Genomic DNA, 27,043 nt, shown 5'->3' with positions numbered 1-27,043 from the left:
AGGAAGGGCGGGGCGGTGACGCGCCGCGGGGGGGCGCCCGCCACTTCCGGGCGGCGGCTGAGGGAGGAGGAGGAAGGGGAGGAAGAGGAAGGGCCGGGAGAGCCGGGATGTGCCCGAGGTGTTTGGCCGCGGTCACGGGGCTGCGCTGAGCCGGGCTGTGCTTTAGAGGGCCCCGTAGCCGTCACGGGGCAGCGCTAACGGCTTCTGTCCTCGCGGCTTCGGCCCTCAGCCCTCACAGCTCCGGCCCTCATGACTCCCGCCCTCACGGCCGCAGTGTTCTCGGCCTCTGGTCGTGGCCTCCTGCCTGACAGCGCCTGGGAAATGGAGGCCCGTGAATGCCTCAAATGAAGCAGTTTTTAAGAGAATGAAGGGATTCAGGAATCTTAAGGATCCTGTCAAGGGTAGGGGGATGGAGCCCACGCGTGTGCCGTGGAGGGGACACAGGATTGCTCAGTGGGGAGGTGACAGCCCTTCCAGGCTCTCGGTAAACAAGGCCTGGCTGCAGGGAGGTGTCTCAGGTTCAGGTGGCTTTAGGAGTTAAATAAAATTGTTTGCTCCCAGTGACCAGGAAATTCCAATATGATGGATACAGCACCTGTTCTCCCCGAGGAACAAAGAGGCCGGGTCAAAGTAGATAGTTTTAATAGAAATAAATATTTTTCCATGGGATGCGTCCTGTCAGAGCTCCTGAAATCGACATCACTTCAGCAATTAGTTGCTAAAACACATCAAGTGAATTGTATTTTATCTCAAGGACCTGACATTCAGTGTTAGGACTCCAGTGTAAAAACCACTGTCATCATGGCATAACAAAGGACAGCCTCTCCTCACGCCGGGAATACGGAGAGCTGCATCACTGTGAGTCGATGCTCTGGAAATATTAAGAATAAATTCAGTCTGAGCACATATTTATAGCAGCTGCTCGGGACTGGCTTTGCTGTGGAGCACTGGCTCGCAGTTTTGTTGCTGTGCAGTCAGGATGCAGTCCTTCCTGCTGGCAGCTCCACGGGATGCCTCCAGGCACCCAACCAGCTAGGGAGGATTTGGGGATTTGGCATGAAGCCGTTTCACATAATTCACCTGTACTCACCTGCCCTTCATCCTCCTGTGGAAGTTGTTTTGTGCCAGGAGCTTGGATTAACTGGGTGATGCGTGGACCCTGTTTCCTCTTCATCCTTCTCTAAAGTTCTTGAGTTCTCAGTGGCTGTTGATAGGATCCCAGAACGGTTTGGTGGAAGGGACCTTAAAGTTCATCCAGTGCCACCCCTGCCACGGACAGGGACACCTTCTGCTATCCCAGGTTGCTCCAAGCTCTGTCCAGCCTGGCCTTGGACACTTCCAGGGATCCAGGGGCAGCCACAGCTTCTCTGGGCATCCTGGGCCAGGGCCTCAGCCCCTTCACAATAAAAACTTCTTCCAAATACCCCACCTACCTTTGCCCTCTGGCAGTGGGAAGCCATTTCCCCTTGTCCCAAGTCCCTTGCCATTTTTCTTGTAGGCTCCAAACAATTACTGTTGGAATGTTTTCAGGGCAGGTTCATTGCTCAGCTCGTCAGTGGACAGACACGAGGTGCCACCTCACCAAGCTGCAAATTCCAGTGGCTTCCCAACAGTAGCAGCTCTGCCAGCTTCCCAGCAGGACCCCAGAGCCTCCAAAGCTGCAGAGCTTCCTGGGAGAGACAGGGTGAAACTGCTGTTCTCAGAATGAATTCCCAGCCAGGAGAAGCACACACTGATCCCACTCTCCAGAGAGGTAACGCTTCTCCCACCTATCTTCAGAGCCCAGAACTGCAAGCTCATCTTTTCATGCGTGATGGGAAGGCAAAGGAGAAAACACAGATGATGTTTTGTAATATGCCCTGAAGGTACAAATCCATCTTCCTGAGCTGAACAGAATTTCATGTCAGGGAAAACCAGCTCCATAAATACTGGCCAGCACCATGTCCTGGTGCATTTTGGTGCCAACAGCTCCACATCCATGCTTAGGTGAGACCCCCACCTGCAGAGCTGCCTCCAGCCCTGGGATCCCCAGCACAGGAAGGACCTGGAGTTGTTGGAGCAAATCCAGTGGAGGCACCAAGCTGTCAGAGGGAGAATGCAGCTCTGCTGTGAGGAAAGGCTGAGAGAATTGGAATTGTTCAGCCCGGAGAAGAGAAGCTCCAGGGTAACCTAATTGTGGCTTTCCAGTGCCTGAGGGGGGCCCACAGGGAAGATGGAGAGAGACTACATGGGCCTGGAGTGCCAGGACAGGGGGAGTGGCTTCCCACTGCCAGAGGGCAGGTTAGGTGGGATACTGGGAGGGAATTCTGCCTTGTGAGGGTGGAGAGGCCCTGGCACAGGGTGCCCAAAGAAGATGTGACTGCTCCAGGATTCCTGGCAGTGTCCAAGGCCTCGTTGGATGGGGCTTGGAGCAACCTGGGACACTGGAAGGTGTCCCTGTCCGTGGCAGGAGTGGGGCTGGATGAACTTTAAGGCCCCTCCCAACCCAAACCATTCTGGGATTCCATGATTCTGTATTTCTTTAGGAATATGACATTTCCCTGGCACCTTTTGGTGCCTTACTGAATCTCTCCACTCACAATTTGCTTTCATTTGAGCTTTGGGGGTGGCACAGGTGAAGCTGCAGCACCACCAGGCAGGATTGTTCTGTTTGGGCCTGTCTAGAGTCCATCAGGATTTCTGTAGTAACTAAAAGGGGCTTTCAAAAGCCTGGGATAGAAAATGCTCCCAACGTCAGCTTATCCATGCCTTGCTTGTGTCCTTCCTGCAGCATCCCAGCTGGGAACCTGGCTGCTCCTTGCTTGGTGCTCAGTCCACGACCTTGGGTCAGTGCTCTGCCGTGCTTGGTGTTGCTCCACATCGGGCTCAGATGGATTCTTGCATCAGCAGGAGGGGGGAGTGTTGGGAATGCCCCAGGTGTGTCCTGTGTGTGCTGCGGGGTGCAGCTGTACCTGCACCAGGGGCAGGTACAGCCAGCATTCCTCGTTCCAAACAGTTCACAGGGGACTTCCCTCAGCCTGGCTGTGCAGTCACTCCCGAGCTTCTTCCCGACATTCCTGACTCCCTGGCAGCTCAGCTTCCTCTCCTTAACGCTCTCCCAGTTGCTTCATTACTCCCCAAGCCTGCTCCAAAGGCTGTTACCGATACCTCTTCCCACCTCTCCTGGGTTTTCCCCTCCAGGAGTCACGTCTGGTGAGTAAAGCCATCCTCTCTTTCCCCAGGAGCTCCATTTCCACACCACACGTGGATTCTGCAGCTCCATGACTCATCTTTTTCCAGATCCTCTGCATCCAAGCAGCAGCATGCTGGGGGTGATAGTAAATCTCAGAGTGAAAGCAGGATTTTATGGATGTGCTGATTCATCTTTCCTCAGAGCACAGCTCTGTTATGTAAATGCCAGCAGCAGCTGGTGGCAGGAGGAGGGAGAACAGACTAATGAGCCACGGAAGGATTCAGGAGCAGAGATTCTTTAGGGAAGAAGCTGGATTGTAGCTGTTTCTTTTTTAAAAAAAAAAAAAAAAAAAAAAAAAAGAAGGTTTTTGAGGGATTTTAGGAGTAGGAACTGATGACATTCAAATATCCATCGCTTCTCCCCATTTGGTGTTGTAGGGAGTTTTACTCTCAGTTGTGGTTAAAAGTGAAATTCAACCCCCTGTTTAATTTAATTACAAAATTAAATGAGCTTTCCCACAATCAGCTTGTAAAACCAGGTAAAGGTGTCTCTCTCATATTTTATTTATGATTATTCTGCCCTCATGAGTCAAATCCTGCTTTAGCTGTGTGTGAAAACAGAATTGTGGTTTAGCATAACCAGAAATGTACAGTTAAAAAAAGAAAGTTTAGAGTGGAATTGTGCAGGTGTGGTGGTTTAACTGCATTGTACCTTTCCAGTAAATGTAGATGGGGATGCACATGCCTGAATCCAGCTGGATTTAAACACTGGAACAAATTAAGCATTTTTGGCTTTTTAAAAATAATGTTTTCTGTGTACATTTCATAAAATACCCGTGAGTTGGAAGCAACCCACGAGGATTTCTATGAACATTCTGCTAATCTTGGGTCTTTCATATTGAGCTAAAGAACAAACCAGGATGGTAGTTAAATTAAATCCAAGTTTTTGTTTAGTTGATTCAAAAATAAGAGTTGTTCAGAAGGAATTCAGGAGTGGGTGCCTTGTGCTACACAGTTGTGAATAAAGGAATATTAAAAAGTCCAAGCTTATTTTAAGATCTTTACATGCAACCTCAAATTTTGATATCATAGTTTATTTTAAAAAATAAATGAGATGGAAAATAATTATCACTAATTACACTTGCTGGAGTGCAAGGCTTTTGTGTGCAAATGAACATCCTGTTTTTGCAGGACAAATCTCCAAGTTTCCACTCCTTCCTATGGTTCTCTTCTTCGACAAGAGCTGTTAAATTATATCTAAATAGCTGTTAGATATTACACAAGATCTGCTCTAGGATTTTTGCTATTTATAATAATTTATTATTTAATTTCTCAGCTGCATCATTCCAGTTATTCCTCTAGATGGTGCCAGACATCCAAGAGTTGGGTGCGACATTATCCCATAGGAAGGCGATGGAGGCACAGCCAGGACGCCGCTCGCCTTTGTTTCTAAATTCTATCTTGCAGCAGTTCATCTTGTTGAAAAATTACTTGTTCTGGTGATGTAAATATGATGTGTTTTTCCTTTTGAGAATGCTAAAATCCACTCAGCCCAAATTCCACCTGCCTGGAGCAGGAATCCCTTGCTCCGTGGGCTGATCCATATCTCATATTCCTTATGGCAGCCATTAGCTGCTGTGAGCTGTGATCAGTGTGTGCAGCCCTGCTGCGGCTGGGGGAACTCAATCTGCCTGGTTTGCAGAGCAGTGACATTTCTGGCTATTATCTAAACATTTCTCTTTATCTGTATTTCACACAGAAATGCCAAATCCAGCTGTGGATGGAACACCCAGGAAAAGGGGTGGCTCTGTGTCCCTGTGTGCTCTGGGCTCTGCCAGCAGAAGGACTGGGGGAATGATATCAATGTCAGGTCCATCCTCAGCATCTCTGAATTCCAACTTTGTACCTCAAAGTGCCTGGAACCCCATGTTTCACAGCAGCAAAATTACTACTGGGTGTGCGTGAGCAGGTAGGTTTTGTTATTGCTGCTGTCACTACTGCACTCTGCACAATCCCTGTCTAGGGGCCTGATTCTCACCTGTGTCCCCTGGTCGGGATCAAGCCCCTGTTCCCAGCCTTTTCCAGCTTCTGACTTGCTGTGGCTGCTACCAGTCCAGGGGTTCCCTGCTCAAGGGTCTTGCCCCGAAAATAACACCTGATATCACTGCTGGGCTAATTCAGTAACTTCAAGTCATGCTAAATATTTGTAAATAATCCTTTGATGTTTTGTTTGTGATTTTTTAGGTTTTTGCATTTTTGGCTTCTGCTGGAAGCCTGGGCACAAAGCATCTGACTGCAGCTGGGAATTTATCACGTCTCTCCCTGGACATGCAAATTTTACTGGAATGCCCTCAGCTAAGTAAACAATTTTAATAAAATTACATCCCTCTGTATCCCATACCCTTTTCCATAAAGTTTTGAGGACTTTTATGTTTCAATTATATTTTTCATTCTCCAAAAATATCAGAAATATTGGGAAGGAGTGCAATAGGGTTTTTTACAGCACTGCTTTTATTGAAATAAAAGGTTATAAAACATTTTTATGATTTTTTTTTTTTATTTCTTGATATGCTTAACAGGCAGACATTGTAAATAAGCTCAGTAATACTCTTTAAATACAGTCTTATAAAATTAATTCTCAATTACTGCATGAGGTGATGAATTGCAAAACTGTCCTGTGTAAATTTGTTCACAGGAGTGTGAGTTTAGAATGAACTTTCTAAGTCACTGATCATGGAATCCAAGGATGGGATTTTGGAACATTTCTCAAAGCGCTGTCCCATACAGGAATTCTCTTCCCATTATCTTTATTTATAGATTATAAAGCCTCTTCTCGTGATCTTCAGTTTGAGATGACATCTCCCTCTTATCCTTCATAAGGAAAAGCTTTAACATGGAAGCTTCCATAAATTCCTCTGCAGTAGAGTGACCCCATATTTCATTTAGTTCTTGCACTTCCATCATTTAATGGACATTCACATTCTCCTGTAGCCTTCCAGCTTTCTATCTCTGGGAAAAGTCTTTCCCCTGATGTCCTCAGGAGTTCAGATTTCAGAATCTCTTTTTATTTTTTGCCTTAAATTATTAGGGCTTGAGACATAACCTGTTAGAATATGTTTTGTGTGTCATCTTGATTTAGAGAGGCCTTACATTCTTGGAAGGTCCTTTAAAGTGTTGTTTGGGTTTTTTTTGATTGAAGGACTAATGTAATTTAATTTCCAGTGAGGTGGTTTTCAGCACCTGCAAGTTCTTGCCCTGTTGGCTGTTCCCTTTCATTTTTCTTACACCAATAAAAGTCTGTTAAGAGTTTATGAAGTCCCCAAGTTCTGTGTGGTTGAGTTTCTGCTGGAAAACCACCATAGGTGGGAGGTGAAGCTGTGAAGGCACATGGTATCCATCAGGACAGAACTGTGCCATCAGTCCTTATTTCCCTGAGGTTTTCTTTGTTATCCCTGGATTATAATGGCATAAATGTGGAATAAGGCTGTAGAGGTGGAAGAAAGCTTCTCCTGTTCGTTCTCCACGTTGTCCTTGAAGTCTAAAGGATCTGCCATTTCCTGTTGAGGATCCTCTTCTCTCCATGTGTTTCATGATGTCTCTGGACACCTTTCTCCCTCCTGCTCTGTGCAGTCAGTAGATCTCAGTCTTTTCTTTTTTTTCCTCTCTTTGCTCCTTCCTCCTGCTTGCTGACTGAGGTTGTCACAGGTAACACCTTTCAGACCTTGGCTTTCTTCCAAACCCTTCTTCCCATGCTGACTTTGCTGCTGCCTATGGACTCTGCCAGCCCCCCATGCCCTTGTATTTGGGGTTTTGTCTTTGCTGACTCCAGGATGCCTCTGGAATGGCCGAGAAACGTTCCCATGAGAGACACAGTGCATGCTGAAATGGGACATGGAAAAGTCCCACTGAGAGTGATGCTGTCCTCTTGGTGCAGGTTTCAAGCAGATATTGGAGAAATCCTGGGAGCTGAGAACTGAGGGAGGAATTTAGGGAGACCGGAGGCTCGTGAGATGCCTCAAGACTCTTGAAAGCGTTGTTTTGTCTTTCTTGAACATGTGGAAAACAAATCAGGCTGCAGCACTCCCTCCCTGTCAGGAGAAGACAGCAGCAGGACAAAATCTGTTGTTGGAATTTCCCTCCAGCAGCACTGCCATCCCTCCCACCCAAGGGCAGTTGGGGTGAGCCATGGCCATGCTTGGGGGGACTCATCCCAGGGGACGTGGGTGTCCCAGAGCTGGGCACTCTGCTTTGTTCCCTGCAGCCCCACCCACCCCCTCAGCTAAAAATGACATTTTTCACCAACTGCTGAAGTCTCCTGCTCCTGCTTTAATGTTAATTTTGGGAGTTTTCAACTGGACTCTGAGCTACCTCATCCAGGAATCCACGTGGCAGCCCCGAGGTCCAGCACCATCTGGGTGACAGAGTTTGTTTCCTTTGGCAATATGGATTTAACAACCAGGCTTCCAGCCCTGGGAATCATTTCCCTCAAATAGCTGCAAAATAAATGATGGGACATTGTCCAGGGCAGTGCTGCAACCACCCAAAACACCACTGTAGAAGTCACAGAGGCCAGGCAGAGTGAGTGCATTAAGCAAGGCTTAGGAGGATTATGGAATTAAATTGGGAGCCCCTTCCACCCTTCCCCCAGTCAAAGACATTCAGAAATAAATATTAAAAAAGGGTGTTAAAACAATGGCTTTGGCTAAAACCTCTGCAAGCCAAGAGCCTTGTTGTGCAGGCTGTTGCTGAGCTGTGGACTGGTGTGTCCAGGCTGTGTTCCAGAGGGTTTCCATCAGGGAGCCGGGCTGATCTCAGGAACACCCAACGGCCGTGGCTGGAATGGCTCTGCTTCCCAAATTCCCTCTGCAGGGGAGAAGTGCACCAGCTCCTCGTACAGCACAGGACCTTGCCTCCTCTCCTCTGGACCCTGCTGCTGCCTTTGGCATTCCTTATCCTCTGCCTGCAATTCCCAGCTCTGTCCTTTTCCCGGCGTCAGGAGCATCCTGCTCCTTTCAGGGAGAGTTTGTGCAATGAAAGCTTTGCTTTAATCTGGGCTGGATTTAGCCAGATGCTACAATGCTGGGAAGGCTTACACAGGGCTCAGGTCTGCCACGGGAATGTAGCCTTGATTTGATAATCTGGGAATGGTTTATTTAAAATTAAAAACATAGCAAACCTTTGAAACAGCTTTTTTTTTGAGCTCCTTTTGGCCTTGCAGTAGAACAGGCACTCGGGCTCTCAGTCACATATAGGGCCTGGCACCCATGAAATAGGTTTTAGGCTAATGAGGCACACTCTGCCTACTTTAATTAAATTAATTAGAGAAAAAAATGCATTTCCCATTAAAAGTCTTTAGCATCATAATAACACAATGAATTTAAATATTTAATGTAAAAATACATAAAATTAAATATTAATTTCCGATACACTTACAGAGCCCATTTGACCCAAATAACCCCACAAATATTCCCTTACCAGAGAATCCCATTTCTTTACATCTTTATTAACATAATTACAGACCTTTGTATTTAAAATCTTTATTTTAGTGCAGCTCTCTGCGTAGTAAAGTAAATCCATGAGACACCTGTGCAGTAAGAAATAGGATTTACAGAGATTTTAATCTTTTGGGGGCAAACATGGTTTATTCTTGCCTGTGTCAGGGCCTGGGGTACATGAGCACAGTGACACCAGAGGCAGCTGAGTGTATTAATTAGCACTCATTAATAAAGCTACCGGGTTCTTTGACCTTCTCCCAGCTCACTGCACAGGTGGAGGAAGAAGGATAAGGAATGAGCAGAGGAAAATCCTTTCGGTTGGAGTTTTTCTTTGCCTGCCTCTCCTCTCTGACTCCCCCAGATCCTGTGTCCCCCGGTGCCTTAGCAGGGAGTGGTGACAGCTCATCCTGCAGGCTGGAATTCCAGGGAATCCTGCAGCCCCGTGGGAAGCTGCTGGCCAGGAAGGGGCTGGGGACGCTGACTGCTTGTGACAAGTCTTGCCTGGGAGAAAACCAACACGGCGGTTGGAAACCTGAATGATGTCACTATGGCAACAAAATAACTCACCTTAAAATAAAATGTGCATTGGAAGCAACCTCATATGCTCAGGGAATACAGGGAGGAAGCTCCCATTTTTTATATGTATATATTTTTATGTTTATGTATTTTAAAATATTTTTTCAGCTTCCTAAATTCTTATTTTCAGCTAAATTTTCAGCTTCCTAATTCCTAATCTGTTACCAGATGCTGATGCAGATGTAAGAAATATTTTAATTTCTCTCAGCAATGAAATGAAACAGAACATGACCAGACCTCCAGAAGAAGCAACAATGTGTTTGCTGGAGGGCAGGAAAACCCTGGAGCTGCTGATAACTACAAGTCATTCTGATGGATGTGAGATCCAGACTATCAATATCTGCAGCTCACAGCAATGATTGGGACTAATTATTGCTAATATTTTTCATGGACATAGTCCATCCCTTTCCAACAATCCCAAACTCCGTTTCCATATTTGTTCTTTCCAGACAGGTTTGCTTTCCCCTTGTTTCTGCATTAAATAACAGCAACAGGTAGAAATGTAGAGATTTCTCTGGAAATTCCAAACTCTCCCTGGCTCTTTTCATCCCATGAGCATCCCAGCCAGGTTGGAGCTGTGGTGATTCAGCCACAGCGCTGCTGGTGAGATATTCCCAAGTTTTCTCATAATTCTGGACGCTTTTTAGACTGGAGTGGGTGACTCTGACCACCTCTGTGTGAGGGAAGCTGGGATGGGCAGTGCTGTGGTGGGGGTGAGGCTGTGAGCTCTGCTGACCTGCAGCAGCCCTGGCAGCTCCTCAGGGATCCAACCCTGGCAGCAAAGAGGAATTTTCCTGTCAGGCTTTCCTCCTGCTTGCCAAAGGCCAAGAGCATTTATGGGATGAAGCATAAGGCCATGGAAAGCCCAGCACCCCTGATCTGGTCCTGCAGCGACCCTTGACTAATCCAGGGTAAAAATAGAAACACAAATTGTGTGGTGTTTCACTGGGAAGCAGAAATCCGGCAACGCTTGAGTTTGAATCATCCAGATGATGCTCTGCAAGAGGGGGATGTTGCTCTGGAAATCCCACTGATCCCCAGGGACTGAGATCATGGAGAGATGCTCCCAGTGCTCCAGCAGGAAGGGCAGGGCTGGAGCTATTTTAAGCTGAGCAGAGGCAGTGTGCACTGGTGTTGTGCTCACCCAGGGTGTGTGTGCTGGGGACAGAGCATCTGCCTGGGAATGGGCAAAGAAATACCAAAGGCTCCACAACTACAGGTTTTCCCATGGTTTTTGCAGAGTTCAGCCCATCCATAAAAGCCGTGGAAGGCCCAGCACATCTCAGAAGGAATCATCAGCAACGGCAGCTGCATGAGCAGCTCTGGACTTCCAGTTCTTGTAGTACAAAAATAAATACATTTACAGAATAACTGTATTTAATATAATATAATATAATACTAATATAATGTATTTTTCTGTATTTATATTATATAATATCATCATTTTCCTCTCTATATCCCATTTTCTGAGAGCTTTGCACCCAGTTTAATGGCAGTGAAAATAATTTACTTCCAACTGCTTCTTTTATAGGAAACCAGAAGGAGTGGATTAAAAGGAATGAGGTTATGTAGCATGAAAGAATACTCCAAAACAACTGTGGAGGAGGGAAGAGGAGTTTCTAACCCTGGGTGAGTTCAAGGGGGCACTTTGGATACTTGGGTGCCAAATAATGCTAATAAGTGAGACTGTCACATTTTGACGTCATCAGCGCAGCATCCAGACACTGCCTCTCTCCTTCCCATCGGTATTTCCTTGCAATGCCACATTCTCTGCAGCCCCTGGTCATTGGGAGAGCAGGAATAGCTGCTGCGGCTCCCTGGCAGCGCGGGAGGGATGCGCCGAGACTGAAATCGTTTCCTACCATTGATGTCAGGACGACTCCAACACCAGCTCCGGCTCCATCCACATCACTGCAAGGAAAAGTAATCACTTGTCTTACCTCCGGGTTTAATTAGTCCCTGCTCCGGGGCTAATTAGGAGCGCGGTCCGCGCGGAGGTCGGGGCCGGAGCCCTCCCTCCCGTTCCCGCTCCCGTTCCCGCTCCTGCCGCCACTCCCGCTCCCATTCCCGCTCCTGCTCCCGCTCTGTGCCATCTGCCATTGCCATGACACTGGCTTTGCTTTTCACGGCTGGCTGGGCGCGCTGGATGCGCGGGGTAATCGGGCTATTTTTCCCCCCTCGGTCTTTGGAAAGGAAATAATAATAATAATAATAAAAATAATAAGCCCAGGATTGGCTGGAACTGCTGCACACTGCCCTTTTCCTTCCCACTTTTGAAGCTTTTTAGCATTCAGTTTTCCAGCAACTGGGATGAAAATTGCCCTGAAAGAAAGAAAGAAACAAAAATCTGTGTTATTCTTGGAGCTAGTGGAAGGTGTCCCTGTCCATGGCAGGGGGTGGAACTTGATGGGTTTATGGCCCCTTCCTACCCAAAGCAGTCGGGGATTCTGTGATATGTATAAAACATAAATATATAAACTGTACACAAGTATCACCAATTCCTGCTGCAGCTATGGGCACATTGTTGCTCTCCCAGGGATGCCGTGGGCTGCTGAGGCCAGGAGATCTCTCCTCTCACTCTGTGACTTATTCCAAGTCTCTGTCTATCTTTCTTTGTGGCCCTTTTAGGCACTGGAAGAGGCTCTAAGGTCTCCCAGAGCTTTCTCCAGAGCACCCCCAGCTCTCCCAGCCTGTCCTCATAGGACACACTGCACTGTTCCTGTCACCCCAAATTTCGTCAGCAAAGAGGCTGCGGGGCAGGCAGGGAGAGCTCCCAGCATTCCAGAAGGTTCCAGCTCTTGCAAGGACATCACACTTCCAGGTGATGGAGGAGAACCATGGATACATTTTGCCTTGGCTGCTCTCTGGTCCCTGCTTGTGCATCCTTGCTGGGCATCCCTGCAGCAAGAGCAGGGACAGAGCTGCTGTCACCATCCCCCAGCCCTGTGGAGCCACCAGCATGGTGCCACGTCCTGTGACACCCAGAGAGCTGTGGTACCTGCCCCTGGTCCCCATGCCATCACCCCAGCAGCTGGATAACCCCAAATTCCCAGGGATGACCTTGCTGTGTGTGCAGAGCAGCCATGCAGGAACCCCCAACCAGGACCACCACCTAGAGGCTACAGCACCAAGTGAAGCCAAGATGATTTATAGCCAAGGTGGGCCACAAAGGGGGTTGTAAATAATTCCCAAGCCAAAATGGAGCAGCACTGGGAGCTGGGAATCTGGACCCCTTCTGCAGCCCAGTGGTGGCCATCACCTCACCTTCAGCACCAGCAGCACCCAGCAAACCTGGGCCCTAGGGTGGCATTTGGGGAGGGGGTTTTGCCGAGAACAGGAGGATGTGGTGCCCTTTTCCTCCTGGGAAAAATTCAGCTCCAATGGAGAATATTTCCAGGAACACACCTGCACAGGGGCATGTGCACAGCCCAGGTCAGTGGCACAAGGCTTGGCAGGGACACAGGTGGTACCTTGGGTACATCCACGCCGTGTGTCTGTCCCCACCAACAGCCACATACAGTGAACAGCAGGGAAGTTTTCCTCCTTTCAAAGTGCCCAGAATGGCTGGAGGGGATCAAACAAAAGGGGGAGTACAAACCTGTGTCCCCTCACTCCCCAGCTCCTTCCAGAGGTCCAGGGCCAGGGACAGCTCCGGGTCCTCTCCCACCACCACGGGGTGCTGGTCCTGCGCTGGTGACATGTCTTTGTGTCCCACAGCCCCGCTGGATCATCTTCCAAGAATTTGTGTAATCACTTCCTAAGCCATTATGATTCCTGTGCTCCATTTGGGCAATGAGTTACATGGTTTAATTACTCATTGTGTGAAATATGCTCGTTTTGCATCTGCCACTCTGTAATTTCATTTGGGGCCTCTTTGTTTGCTTTGTGTCCCCACACAAGAGCCACCGACCCCTATTCACTGTCCCTGTGCCGCTGCACCAGGGAATACAAATCCCGCATCCTTTTCCCCCCTGTCTGTCAATTCCTTGCAAGACAAAAAGGGTAATTTATTTAATTGTTGCTGGTATAATGTCCTAAAAGTCTCCTTTCCCCTCCAACAGTTAATTACACTTGTTAATTATTTTAATTATTCCCAGGGTAATGCTGTAGGTATAGAGGAGCACAGGAGTAAACACGGAGTGGGGAAGTCGGGGTTTACTCCAAGATATCCGTTGATAACCAGGCTGTAACCACATGGGTGGTGAAACCACAGCAGGGAACGTTTGGCCTGGATTTGGAACTTTCTGTTGGCAGCGTGGAAGGATTTATAGGAAGAGAAGGCAGATCCTGCAGGATTGCCCTTGGATGAGGCCCGGAGAGGCAACTCCAGCCTTTCTCTCCTGGCAGAGCTGGCACAAAATAGAACCATGACTTGGGGAAGTACTTCTGGTCAGCACCTCCGTGACAGTGGATTTATATGAAGGAAGAAACCAAACCAAGCAAAATTCCAGCCTGCTGGAAGGCTGAGTCTCAGCCTGAGGCTTAGGAACAGCCCACCTCCAACTCCAGCCGTGTTCCGAGGGGAGCAGTGGCCCCGGATCCATGAAACAGCAAAACTCGTTTGTGGTCCCACAGAGCAGCCTCTGCCAGCGCCCCTGGAGCCAGGGTGAAACCCGAGAGCTGCCACAATCCAAACCTTCTCCACAGCTCCTTTCATCTTCCTGGGGGGAAAACAAACAGCGCAGAAGCTGGAGCTTTGTGGCTGGGATGTCGCACATCTGGTTTGAGCTCCAAGAAATGCACTTCCACCCCCTCCCCGAATTGTTCATGTTAAACAAACAAAACCCCAGCGATTTTGTGAGATTTTGGCTCTGGGATAACTTTGGAGCAGCTTTCACTGAGAATTCCAGGCTTGTGCTGCTCTTCATCCCCAGTGGAAGCAGCACACCTCGCTCACTGGGAGGGAGGCACTTCCAAAGGGGAGCAGCCGTGCCCTGGAACCCCCTTACTGGGAATGCTGCTGGGAGTGGGAGTGTTCTTGACCACTCTGTGTTTAGGTTTCAATCCAGCATTTTTCCCTGTGTAATTTATGCTTCCTCTCCCCCTTTTAAGAACGTCTGGAATTGTTTAAGATGTGTCCAATTGTATTAAGTTGCCTTTGAGAGCTTTATGGTGTCAATTGGATTCCCAGTCTTAGGAACAGAGCTTTCCAATTTGCTGTTTTCCCCTTTTCTATCACATCAGCACCAACTTCCTTTCAGTGCTTTCAGGTGTTACCTCAGCCTGAAGTTCACACTAATCCCTGGACGTCATTTCCATTTGACACTGTTCCAGTGATTCCCTGGTTGGTGCTGCAGGAGAAAGGGAGTGTCATTCCTCTGGGATCCTGTCCTACCGGCCCCTCCCTGTCGTCTTCCAGCAGAGGTGGATAAATCAGGGATGATCATGGAATCATGGAATCACAGAGTGTTTTGGGTGGGAAGGCACCTTAGAGCCCATCTCATTCCCTGCCATAGGCAGGGACACCTTTCAGGAGACCAAAGTGCTCCAAGCCCCGTCCAGCCTGGCCTTGGACACTTCCAGGGACAGGGCAGCCACAGCTTCTCTGAAAACAGATGAAAGGTGTGGGTGAAAGGGGGAGGAGCAGTTCTGATCCTCTCCCCATCCCCTCCCTGACTCACGCTAGCCCAATCCCAATCACACCCCTTCCAAAGCAGGGGACACATGAGTCACCAGTGACATCTGTCCCCTTGTCCATGCTCACTTGTGACCACCTCTAGCTCCTCCGGGCACGGGGACACTCTCTGGAAGCCACGTTGACATTGTTCTCTCAAAGGACAGAGCTCCTCGAAAGCCGCGCAGCGCCGGGCCCGGGGTGTTCCCGGCTCCTGGAGCCCATCCAGGGCATCAAGTTTCAGAGCGGGGGCTCCCGGCAGCTGCACGGGAAAGGAGCAGCACCGAGACAGTCAGAGGGAGGAGCCATCGTTTCCATTGCAGAGATTCAATTTTCTTCCTCCTTCATCAGATTAACACCAGTGTTACTCCATTAACTGCCAGGGAGCTGCTCTTGATCTGAAAATCAGAGCTGATGGAGTGTCACAGAATCCGACTGGTTTGGGTTGTGGAAGAGACGTGAAATATCCTCTGGTTCTGCCCCCTCCCGTGGGCAGGGACACCCTCCCCTATCCCCTATACAGCCTGGCCTCGGACACTTCCAGGGATGGGGCAGCCACAGCTTCTCTGGGGCCCCTGTGCCAGGGCCTCCCCACCCTCGTGGGGAAGAATTTCTTCCCAATATCCAAACTAAATCTATCCTTCATCTTAAAGCCCTTTCCCTTTGTCCTGTCCCTCCATCCCTTCCAAAGGGATGTCCCTCCATCCCTTGTTCAAAGGCCCTCTCCAGCTCTCCTAGAGCCTCTTCAGGCACTGGAAGGGAGCCCTAAGCTCTCCCCAGAGCTTTTCTTCTCCAGGTGAACACCCCCAGCTCTCCCAGCCTGGCTCCAGAGCAGAGGGGCTTTCTTTTTTTTTTGTGTACAGTCACTTCACTCAAAGGAGCAAAGGTAAATGTGGGATGACCCTGCAAAACCCTTCCTTTTATGTGCTTGGAGGGGTTGTTTTATTTTATTTTCCCCCATTTCCCCCTTTTTTTTTTTTTTTTTTTTTTTTTTTTTTTTTTACATCCCAAGGACCTCACTGTGTTTGCCATTCTCTGGCTTGCTGAGACAGCAGTGCCTTTTCCCTCTGTGCTGTTCCAGCGCGTTGCTGATGGTGGAGACCAGGATGAAGTCTGGAGGTGCCTCCTCTGATTTCCCTGTCCCTCCCAGGACAGTGACCAGTGTTTTCAAAGTGGTTTTCAGTGGGTTTATTGTTCTGAGCAAACAAAAGCAAATGCTTGCCCAGTTCTGTTGAAGATCCCATGAGGATACTGTGTGAGGACACTGTGCTGCTCTGGGAGCCTGCACCAAAAGCTGGATCATGGAATTACAGGAACATTTAGGTTGGAAAAGCTCTCCAAGTCCATTGAGTGCAACTGTTCCCCCAGCACTGACAAGGACACAACTGGCCACGTCCCCAAGTGCCACATCCACAGTTAAATCCCCCCCAGGGATGTGACTCCAGCCTGTGCCAGGGTTGGACAACCCTTTTTTCCCTAATATCCAACCTAAACCTTGTCTGGTGCACCCTGAGGCTGTCTCCTCTCATCCTGACCAGCTGCCTGGACACCTCACCATGGCAGGGTGTTGCAAACACTGCTCAAATCTCTTCCCATGACATCACCTCAGAACCACCACTACCTTCACACTCATGAATCTCTTTACCTTTGCATCCTCAAGGTCCCCAGCTGATATTACGATGAATAATGATAACCAGATCCACAGCAATCCGTGGATGTTTCCCAACCAGGGTCAGACCTGGTAACACCCAGAACACAGGGAACAGATAGCCAAGGACCCTGGGGAAGGCACTTTCTCCACAAATTCCAAATAAACCTGAAAGTTTGAAACCTCTCCTTTTCAGACAAAATAAGCCAAGCTTGGGAGCTGCCATGGAGCTGGCTTTGGATTCAGTGTCTAGACACCAGGACAGCCGTGGAGGAGGGTTTGGCATAAACCAGACAATCCATTCAGTTGTGCAACTCTCTCAATACCCCATGGCTCCGAAAAGTTATGAATTTGAGCAAAATGTTCTTGGGCAATTTTCTGTACTTATTTGAAAAAGGAATTTGATTAGAACAATAGTTATAGAATTAAGAACAACTCCCACCCTGGCACTCAAGAAAGAAATAACCAAAACCAAACACTCAGTTGTACGCTCTGTGTAACAACCTCTGGGCTCAGATGGAGAGACACGACTTGGGATCAGAGTGACCTCATTCCAAAGGGTGTTTGTACCTTGGCAGATGGATGGATCCTGTGCTAAGGAAATATCAGCTATACTCAGTGTCTGCTGCTTAAATCACAATGTTTGAGACTCTCTGACTGGAGGTGGAGCCAAAGAGAGATGGTGCCATGGCACCAGGGCTGGGAGAAGGGGCTCCACCTTCCTGCAGGACTGGATTCCTGTTTGAAGCCCTTCTAGAGAAACCACTGGGGTAGGAAATAACACAAATCTAAAATATTTCCAATATGCATTCTCTCCTGGGAGAAGGCCCATTGGGATTTCTCACTGACTGCTGGCTAAACTCATGGAATCATGGAATGATTGGGTGGGAAGGGAACTTAGAGATCATCTAGTCCACCCCCTGCTATGGGCAGGGACACCCTCCCCTGTCCCAGGTTGCTCCAAGCTCCATTCATCCTGGCCTCGGACACTGCCAGGGATCCAGGGGCAGCCACAGCTTCTCTGGGCACCCTGTGCCAGGGCCTGCCCACCCCACAGGGAAGAATTCCTTCCCAATATCCCATCTAACCCTGAACTCTGTTTAAAGTCATTTCCCCTTGTCCTGTCACTATGTGCCTGTATGAAAGGTCCCTCTGCCTCCTTCTTATAGGCCCCCTTAGGCACTGGAAGGGGCTCCAAGGTCTCCAGAGCCTACTCTTTGCCAGGCTGAACACCTCCTGCTCTCCCAGCCTGTCCTGGAGGAGTGGAAATTTGGTGAATCATTTTTAGAGGTCAGTCAGGATGACATTTGAACTATTGCTGGAGCATGTTCCAACTGGGATGTTCAGTCTCCCTGGTTTTACCCACAGCTCAGCACACTTCCACCAGGCACAGGGAATTCAGTTACTGCTCCATCAGTTTTCACAGGAGGAGAGACCAGAGCATGGCCCAAAATCTCTGCTGGATTAAGGGAATACAGTGCCAAGGAAAAGGCCCCTCAGAACTCCCTCACCTTCACTGCTGAGGAAGCTGGAGCCCAGTTAACCCCAAGTGTTTGTACAGAACAGGTGGAGCAGCAGGAATAACAATCCCCAGTGCCTCAGGCCTGGAAAATTAAATCCACACTTAGACATCCTCTAGTGGCCCTGGGGATGCATCCTGAACCCCACTGCATCCAAGACACTCTCACTGAGGTGCTGTTTGGGGTTTCCAGCTCTTGGATTGCTGGGCTGAGGAACAATTTAATGGGAGAGAGGTTTCTGCATTGCAGACATTTTTCTTCTTATTAAATATATCCTGTAGATATATCCTGGATGTGAAGAGACTTTCTATAAAGGCAGGTTTTAGCAGGAGCTGATAAAGTTGCACAAAAAAGCTGTAATAACAGAACTGGGACTTGACCCCAGGTCACTGGTCTGGTCCAGTTCTTTCCCAGAATAAGGAGGCCTGGATTAATGGGAAGTCACACAACTGAGGCAGAGAGGGACTTCAGCCCCAGCCAAAAGCCCCAAGCTCTCCATGGGCTCTCCCTCTCCCACTGCAGCTCTCCTGGAATCTGGGACCTTTCCAGCAGCACAAGCAACAAACCACAATCAGCTTTTGAGGAGTCTTTTTTATTAAGATAAATCCAGCAAAATTCCTAACAGTGGGTACATACAACCAACCTGCCCTTTTTGAAAAGAAATGTTTGTATTTCATTTAAAAACAGGATTACACTTTTATTTATTTATTTTTCTTTTTTTTTTTTTTTTTTCAAAACTGACAAAATAAAATTACATTTGGGAAACAACAGATTTCCAGCTCTTAGGTTTTTTTCATGAAAATAGCTCACCTTCTTTATAAAAGCAACCCACAGAACCACTGGAATGTTTCACACGGTTATTTGTTTTGAGACCTCCCCACTTTAAGAAACCATACAACACATACAAGGGAAAAATTAAAATCTGAAGTCTGTAAGCATGACTTACACAAAAAGGGACACACTGACAGAAGTCAAAAGCTACCACCACTTATTCTTTCCATGTACCATACAAACTATTACAATCACAAAATTTAAAAACAATGACTTTTTTTTTGTTTTGTTTGTTAGGGATTTAATTCCCAAGTAACCGAGATGAAGATGTTCCATAATTAAATTCATGCTAAAAAAACCTGCATTTATAAAATAGTTGATAAAAATATTCCTCTCTGTTAACAATACAGCATGGAGGTACGGATACCAAATGATGGAGATATAGGGCAGGGTTAACATTACTCGGACTTGGCTTCCTTATCATCAGATGCTTCAGCAGCTGGTGCCTAGAAAAGGGGTTGGGAAGAATAGAAATATTATTGGTAATGCTAATTGGATTCCCATCTAACCAGCATCAAAAAGAGACCAGTTTGTTAACACAGACGTGGACAAGGCTTTGTGTGGATAGACAGGAATGCACAGAAAATATTGATATAACAATGGGCTGATAATTCTTAAAATAAAAACACAGGAGTATTAATTAGTGAGATAATTTTGGAATAAGTGCCTGCAGAGAGGCAGAGGTTTGGAATATATTTTAATTAGGATCAATTATATGTTAGGGGAAGTTCAAGCCCTCATCATGGGGCAGTGGAAGAATTACACATCAACCACAATCCTGCTCTGTCTGAACTTTGGGGAATCACTTCTCACCTTTCTCTATAAAAATGTGCTTTTACTTTCCAAGTCTACATATCAAACCTGCAGAGCTCCCTCAAAGCCCCTCTGAAGCACATCAGCCATGTAGTGCTCTAACCAAGCAGCTCCTGCTCTTGTTTCAGAGATGAAAGAATAAAGGACCCTTGGCTGGATGGTGACACTCAACCCATGAAGAGACACCACTGTCAGTGACAGAACACAAGGGGCAAAGAGAGCCCTGGGAAAACACTGCTTCACTATCAGCAAGGAATCTGCTGGGACAATCCCTCAGCAGCTGATGGAGCATGCAGCTGGACCTAGCAAAAGGCAGCTGAGGTAAGGAGCTGCCACAGCAAGGACCTGTGGGAAGAGGCTGCAGATAAGAGGCAAGACCGAGTCTACTTTGCAAATCCCTTGTTGAATTGTTCTGAGCCAAATAATTGTTTTAAAGAATTGTGTAGAACTCAAAACCAGATTTCTGGCCCAGCACCAACCCGTGCTGAGCAGCAGAGGAACCCAGCAGTCCAGAGGGGATGTGCAAAGTCAGCTCAGGGCTGGAGGGTGGTGATGTCCCTGGGCTCCCCTGTTCCCCAGATGTTGGGCATTGCTGTGAGCCAGCCCTGAGAGGGACCAGGGCCAGCAGACAGCACCTGAACAAGGGCTCCAGCACAGGGCAGGAAGGAGCTGGAAGGAGAAGGCCATTCCTGCAGGCTCTCCCTGGAAGCTGCCCTGGGCAGGTACCACAGCTGCTCTGTCCTCACAGTGTGGCAGTGACCCCCCCACCCTTGGAGCCCAGCAGAGCCCCTGCAGCTGTGCTTCCAGCACATCTGGCTGTTCTCAGCTTCACTGGAGCTAAAGTACCTCATTAGTTTTGGTATCTCCATTTTCAGAGTGGTTTTCTTCTTTAGCATCCTCTTGTTTAGTTTCCTCTTTGCCTTTGGCTCCTTTCTTCCCTTTTGTTGCTGCCTTTTTGTCCTCCTTTTTATCATTTGCTGCTTTTTCTTTCTGTTAAGAAAACAGACAGTGATGTATTAAATCCTGATTTCCACCTTGTACATCAGCATGTTCTCAACTCCAAAACTCTCTGCACAACCTCCTTCCACCCCACAAACTTCCTATTAACTGAGGTGAGATCAGAGTTTCACAGGAGAAATGTTTTCCTTCTGTCTGTCCTGAATGTGCTACAAGGAAGTGCAGAATATAAAAGCAGCCATGGCTGGGGTTAAAAGAATTCTCATTTTAAATAGGCATTCAATTAAATTAGCTAAAAAATGTTGAACTGGCCTGTACTTCTGCCCTGCTGCTGAAAGGCAGCCACAGAAGAAAACCAACATGTGCAAACACCAGAATACTACAGATGTGCTGTTAATGCCTATTTAGAAAACTGTAACAAAGCTGTAGGCAAAGGACTTTTCCCCTTCCCTGCCAGAAATGTTCCTTGTGATAATAAACCACTTCTATGCCAGAAAAACTGGGGACTTAACAGCATCACTCTGCTAACCACAAGAGAGTTGCATTTATTATTTAAGTGCAGTTTCTTATATGTGGATCAAGCTAAATCAAAACAAAACCCAAAACCTGATGCTTTTGTAGTAATAATTTTCCATAGGCAAGGTCAGATCCTGACCCAAATACCTGACCCTCATTAGTTTCACTTCCAAAGATGTGCCTCTTGCTGCCAGTAAGTAACAGCACTGGCTCAGCCCCTTGCTTGATTAACCTACTTCCCACAGAGGAACCAGAAACCCTGCAAGATCTGCTCACAGCTGAATGAGGATAAATGAACATTACTGGATATACATTTATCTACTCAAGAGATTTGTCTCAGTGACTACAAGTTACTAAAAGGTTACAAAAAGTTTACTTTCTTACTTCAATCCCTCATTATTAATGCACACAGTTAATTCACCTTAGAAATGAGCTGCTAAGGGCAAACTCAAGAGTGTTAAGGGGTAAAGTAATCTGATTCTTCAATTATTAAAAATTCACCAAAATTAACAGCAGATCCTCCAATAATGCAGAAACCCACAGCATCTCTGCTGTTCCACACAGAGCATGTGGAGGGAAACTTCGCTCACTTGGAAGACTGCTGGGCCATAGGCAATTGCAAATTCCTTTTCAAAGGAAAGGGAAAAAGCTCCTGGTTCCCAGCCCATCATCTCCCTCTGCAACCAAAGTGTCTCCTCACTGTGCTTTGCCCATCTCACCATCCCAAACCACAAGGAAAATGTGTGATGGGAACAGGTTAAAAAACTATCACTGAAGTTTTGTTGCTGGGGTGTCTATAGGGTTGTTGTTTTTTTGGTTTTTTTTTTTTTTTTTTGGTTTTTTTTTTTTTGTTTGTTTTTTTTTTTTTGTTGTTGTTGTTTGTTTTTTTAGCGGCAAAATCCTAAATGTTTACAGAAAAATCTAGCAAAAAGGCAGTGCAAACTGATGGCTGGGAAGGGTGATAAGAAGGGGATGGAAAGAAATCCCTCATGGATTGCAGAACTGCCCCCTTTGAAATTTCAAACTGTTGCTCCAAACTAAAAAAGAGCTTTAAATAGTTTATTTTTAAATTATACTCAGACATGCCAATGTTTCTGACATTTCCAAAAATACCCAGCTGAAGGGGTCTCTAGAACCCTGAGTGATTAAAATGTGATAAACTGATAACTAACTGCAGAGAGGGCCTCAGAATGGAAATACAGTAAGAAACTGTAATTAAAAGCACGATTTTCAATGCCTCCTCTAATTGAGTCTCTGATCTCTACTCCAAGCATCATTTTCCCAACAATGCATTATATGAAACTTCAGAATAGCCTTGTAAAGCAGCAGCAAAGCCTCACCACAAGGGATTTCAAATCTGCTCAGTTTACCACATTCCTTCAGCAGCACTTGGATGAAATTATGTCTTTCTCATTATTTTAGCTCACATAATTCCACCTTAAAACTTTCAAGATAATTATGAATATGCAAAGTGGTTAATTGTTGGGGTTTTATCCCTGTAAACATCTTGAGAAGGAAAACATAACTTCAGTTCAAAACCCTTACCTTAGGTGCTGCCTTTTTGGGCTTTGGCTCCGGTTTGGGTGGAGCAGGTTTCTGCAAAAAACACAAGAAACAAATCAGGTGAATACCAGAAATAAATACTTATTTTAATGAGCATTATCTTGGTAGCTTTTGAAAATTATTGGTTAGCCCTGCAAAAAAAATCAATGGGCAAATTACCAGGCTAAGGAGAGAGCAGGTGATTTACAGAGCCACGAGCATTTGTATGGAGAAGTCCTACAGGGAACAAATCCATCCTGAAATCAGTATTCCTTAACTCTGGATACTTGTGGATGGAATGTGCAGATGGAGTGTGCACTAACACAGACCTTGTATCTCATATGAGAAGCCTGGGGAGGCTCAGGGAACAGAAACATGGAATGGGAATGTTAAATATTGCAATACTCTAAGCGTGCCTTTCCCAATTCTGGGGGAAAAACCCCAACAGTTTATTTTTAACTGTCCCCATCCCAAGTGATAAAATATTAAAGGGTAACTACAGATACTCACAGCAGATAGTCTGGCTGACCTTCTCTTTGGCTGCATAAGGAAAGATATGTCAGTAAAATTCAGAGAGCACATAAAGCACAGCTTTCTCATGACAGCCACCCAAAATAACACAGCATCATGGAGCCCCATAGAAATCATAGGATTTATGAAATCATGGGCATTGTTGTGAGGACCTTGATGACTCCCCATCCCTGGAAGTGTCCAAGGCCAGGCTGGATGGGGCTTGGAGCACCCTGGCATGGTGGCAGGCGTCCCTGCCCATGGCAGGGGCAGAAGCAGAGCACATTTGGGGTCTCTTCCAACCCAAAGCATGCTGTGATCCATGATCCTTGTACACACAACTCGCAGTATTCTGTGACTTCCCAGAAGTGACCCTTTGCTCAGCAGGTCTCTGCTGCCGCCACTTTACTCTGCTGACGACCTCGAAGGGACAAATTTTCTTTCCTTGCAGGAGTTGTGAGACTAAAAGGGACATGTTCCCACTGGAACCTGTCCCTGACCTCAGCCCAGGGGAGCTGCTGGACCCCCAGTGCCACCTTGGGGGGTCACCTGCCACCTCTGAGGACAGTGATGGCCCCGAGCACCCCAAAACTAGGCACAGGCCACCCCCAGGGGCTGAACACCCCTCATGAGCTGCGTGGGCCTCCTAATTTCTGCAGAACCCCACGGGAATTCTTGGAGTGGGGACCACACACAACTCCTACCTCCTCCTTTGCCTCGCCTTCAGCTGGAGCCTGCAAAGAAAGCGAGACACTGAGGTGAGAAGGCAGCACCATCCCCTGTGACTCCACCTGAGCCCTGAGGGGAGCTGGGGGGGCTAGCAGGGCCCCCCAACACCACCCGCAGCAATGGCGGCCTCCCCCCATCCCCGCCGCCTCGCGGACTACAACTCCCACAACGCCCCGCGGCAGCCGTCACTACGTCATCACGTCGAGTTCGAAAAGTTCCCGCCAATTTCCCCTCACACAACAAGGTCGCCGCGGGCCCCGCAAGGACAATGAGGGACAACCGGGAACGCGGCGATCGCGCCCGCCCGAAGCGTTTCGACTGGGTCCAGGCCCCCGGCGGCCCCGTCCGGGACCGTGAGGCGCCTGGACCGGGTCGAAACCCCTCAGGCGGGCGCCACGGTGATGGAGGGGCGACCGCGTCTCCGCCCCGCCCCCCCAGCCCGCGCTGTGAAGGATGGGGGGGGCGCCCCATATTCCCGCTGCCCCAAAGTTCCTGACTACGGCGATAAATCCCTTTTCCCCGCTTTCCTTGAAGGCCAGTTTCAAATTCTGCGCCGCCTAATGGCCCCAAATTACCATTGCACAACCATCTGGTATGACAAGAAGTGGGAGGCAAAAAAAAAAAAAAGGAGAACAAAGGCAAACGCAGGAGAAAGAGGCGACGTTTAAAGGCGAATCCAGCCGGGAATGGCGCGATGGGGATTAAAACGCTGGCGGAGGTGGGTGGGGGGCCCTGGGGGGGTCGTGGCGCAGGTTTTGGGGGGGTTTTGCTGCCCCGCGTTCTCCACAGGGGCAGCACAGCACTATGGCTGTTTGTAATCCAGCATGGAGACACTGCTGCTCCAGCCTTCTCCTCCTTCCCAAACAAAACAGCCCAAAAGTGAACTCGCCGCGCTGCCCTGCCCGCCCCGAGCCCTCTCCCTCCGCTCCCCGCTCCGCTCTAGGACATACACCGAAAATTAAAAATGCAAAAAAAGAGAAACCAACCAAAAAACCCAAAAAACTCCACACACACACACGCGCGCGCGCGCTAAATTTTTTTTTTTTTTACAGCTAAATTTCCGCGATTGCCGCTTTAATCTCTCCCCCTTCGCTCCCCATCTGCCTTCCCTCGTTTTTTAATTAATTTTTTTTCGTACTTACCTTTCTTTTGGGCATAGTTGCACCTTAATAGTTGATTGCAAAACCTAATAGAGATAAGATATCGAAAAATAAATGGAAGCGGCGAAAAACTGTTCCGACCGTCCTGCAAAAAAAAAAAAAAAAAAATAGACAGGAAAAAAACCCCAAAAATAAAAAGGAAGATGTTTAAGGGACCAAGAGTTAATTGCGGCAGAAACTGAACAAAAAAAAAAATCCCCCCCTCTTTATTGCAAACAGTAAAATACACCAACACGCAACCAAACTGCATGAATGGGGAGCGCGAGATGGGCCCGGCCGCTGACTGACGGCCGCAACGGCCAATGGGAACGCGGGGAGCGGCGCCGCCCGCCGCCCCCGGGCCCCTGCCCCCCGCGGGCCGCCCCAGAAACTTCCCCGAAAGTTCCCGCAGGCCGCAGGAGCACAACATGGCCGCCTCGGCCCCGCGGCCTGCGAGAGCGCGGCCGCCGCCGCCGCCTCCCGGCCCTGCGGTACCTGTTGGAAAGGGCCGTGGCCCGCCCGTGGCCTCGGCCGGCGGAGGGAGCGGGCTGCGGCCTTTGTCCGGCCCGGCCCCGGCGGGGTGAGCGGCTGGTGTGACTGCCCCGGGATTGTCTGAGCGCTCCGGCTCTGACCGGCCTCCTGGGGTCTTGCTCCTCGGCTGACGCTGTTGAGGCTGGCCCCGGAGCGGGGCCTGCGAGCCTGAGGTTGTTCACAAGGTGAAGTCTCAGATTTCGGCGTGGATTAAGGAAAATCAGCTCTCGTTTCCATCATAGCTGCAATGTCTGGCAGTGCCTCCACCACCTATTTTGTGTATTTCCAAAGGGAAAGCACAAGGTGTATTAATACCACCGTCAGGACTCGGTGCTTTGCGCTGACACTTGAAGCAGCAGCTGCTGCTCTGAAGTGTCACTGTGCCCAAAGCCAGGACAACCCTTTCTAAAACCTACATTAAACTGGATTCTGCCACCTTCCTAGAAAGTCAGTTCCAGCACCCAGCTGGCCTTAACCCCACAAAGTTTTCCCCAGCATCTAAACTGTACTTTGGCTGTGAATTTCAGCTTCTTTGTGCCATGTCCTGCAAATCCAGTGAACGATTACTGAGCATCAAATTCCAATAACATTTTACACACTGTGTCGTTTCACATAATATTATCATTTTCCCCTAAAACTTTATAGACTAAACAAATTCTTGTAGGCCTCATGATCTCATAGGCCATATTTTCTAAACCTTTTGTCATTCTTAGGCTCCTCTGGACTCTACATCCCTGCCCAGGTCTGTATCCAGTAATCAGGTTAATTAGGTAACAGATCTGAGCGTGGCATTTGCAGAGTCAGCAACAGCATCACCATGTTGGTTCAGACTCCTCCTGATCCCCTGTAATCCCGGATCCCTTTCAGTGCTGCTCCCTGAACAGCTGTTCCCCCGTTCTTGACAAATTCATGGTGACTTTTTGATTTGTCACTTTTTACGTCACCTCCCTCTGCAAGGGCTGAGATGTCAATAGTTTATTATCTTCCTGCACTTTGCAGTTAAGCTGAGCAATTTTCTGTCCACGGAGCCACCCCTCTCCCCCTTCCTCCAGTCAATGTTGATCCATCAACGCCATGATTATTTTGTTAAAACACACCAATTATTTAAGGATGCCTCTGGCCTCCTGAATCATGGGGAAATGCGTTTTCCAGCCTCAGTGTAACCATGTAACCAAATGCAATCACACCTCCTTCGAGTTCTCCTGTGTTAATCAAGATTTTAAATAGTGTTCCAGCAGTTTTCTCCATCTTCTGAATTAAACAGACCTGAAACACATTTCAAGAGCTCTTGGTCTCTGAGCTCTCCATTACCATCAAGGTTTGTGCTTGACTTCCCTCAGGAGGTTTCTCCTGTCTCCCTGCAGTTACTCTTTCATCCTTTCTATATTCTGGGAGAAGTTTTTATGGAAGAGAAACAGGAATTTATTGAAGGGTATGTGAACATCTTCTGA

General features: G+C 48.0%; 1 protein-coding gene and 1 long non-coding RNA gene across 9 annotated transcripts in view; one reads left to right on the top strand and one right to left on the bottom strand.

Annotated features, from left to right (window-relative positions):
- Positions 1-20,504, top strand: part of LOC121363225 — a 21,009-nt gene extending 505 nt beyond the window's left edge. Inside the window, exons 2-5 of one of the 4 annotated variants that reach the window (XR_005956654.1) lie at positions 4,931-5,140; positions 5,416-5,530; positions 10,774-10,871; positions 19,797-20,504. This is a non-coding gene — a long non-coding RNA (uncharacterized LOC121363225). Of the gene's footprint in view, positions 1-4,930; positions 5,141-5,415; positions 5,531-10,773; positions 10,872-10,951; positions 11,531-19,796 lie in introns of those variants that run through there. The other 3 variants (XR_005956653.1, XR_005956651.1, XR_005956652.1) reach the window with 3 other exon arrangements.
- On the bottom strand, positions 18,601-25,738 carry HMGN5 (high mobility group nucleosome binding domain 5). 5 transcript variants are annotated; one of them, XM_041485372.1, is made up of 7 exons: positions 25,557-25,738; positions 25,065-25,108; positions 23,898-23,927; positions 23,194-23,223; positions 22,687-22,737; positions 20,515-20,658; positions 18,601-19,301 (listed from the first exon to the last, which is right to left on the bottom strand). In XM_041485372.1, the coding sequence occupies exons 2-7, from the start codon at positions 25,077-25,079 to the stop codon at positions 19,254-19,256; spliced, it is 318 nt and encodes a 105-aa protein (XP_041341306.1). In that variant the 5' UTR covers positions 25,080-25,108; positions 25,557-25,738; the 3' UTR covers positions 18,601-19,253. The 5 variants fall into 5 exon arrangements, with proteins under 5 accessions (XP_041341306.1, XP_041341305.1, XP_041341307.1 ...); XM_041485371.1 differs by having other exon boundaries at positions 25,065-25,167; positions 25,557-25,732; XM_041485373.1 differs by lacking the exon at positions 25,557-25,738 and adding an exon at positions 25,316-25,358.
- Between the last annotated feature and the right edge of the window lie 1,305 nt (positions 25,739-27,043).

The sequence above is a fragment of the Pyrgilauda ruficollis genome, unplaced genomic scaffold, assembly GCF_017590135.1.
Source record: "Pyrgilauda ruficollis isolate IOZ18807 unplaced genomic scaffold, ASM1759013v1 scaffold7, whole genome shotgun sequence".
Lineage (NCBI taxonomy): Eukaryota > Metazoa > Chordata > Aves > Passeriformes > Passeridae > Pyrgilauda > Pyrgilauda ruficollis.
This window is presented reverse-complemented; position numbering and strand designations above follow the sequence as displayed.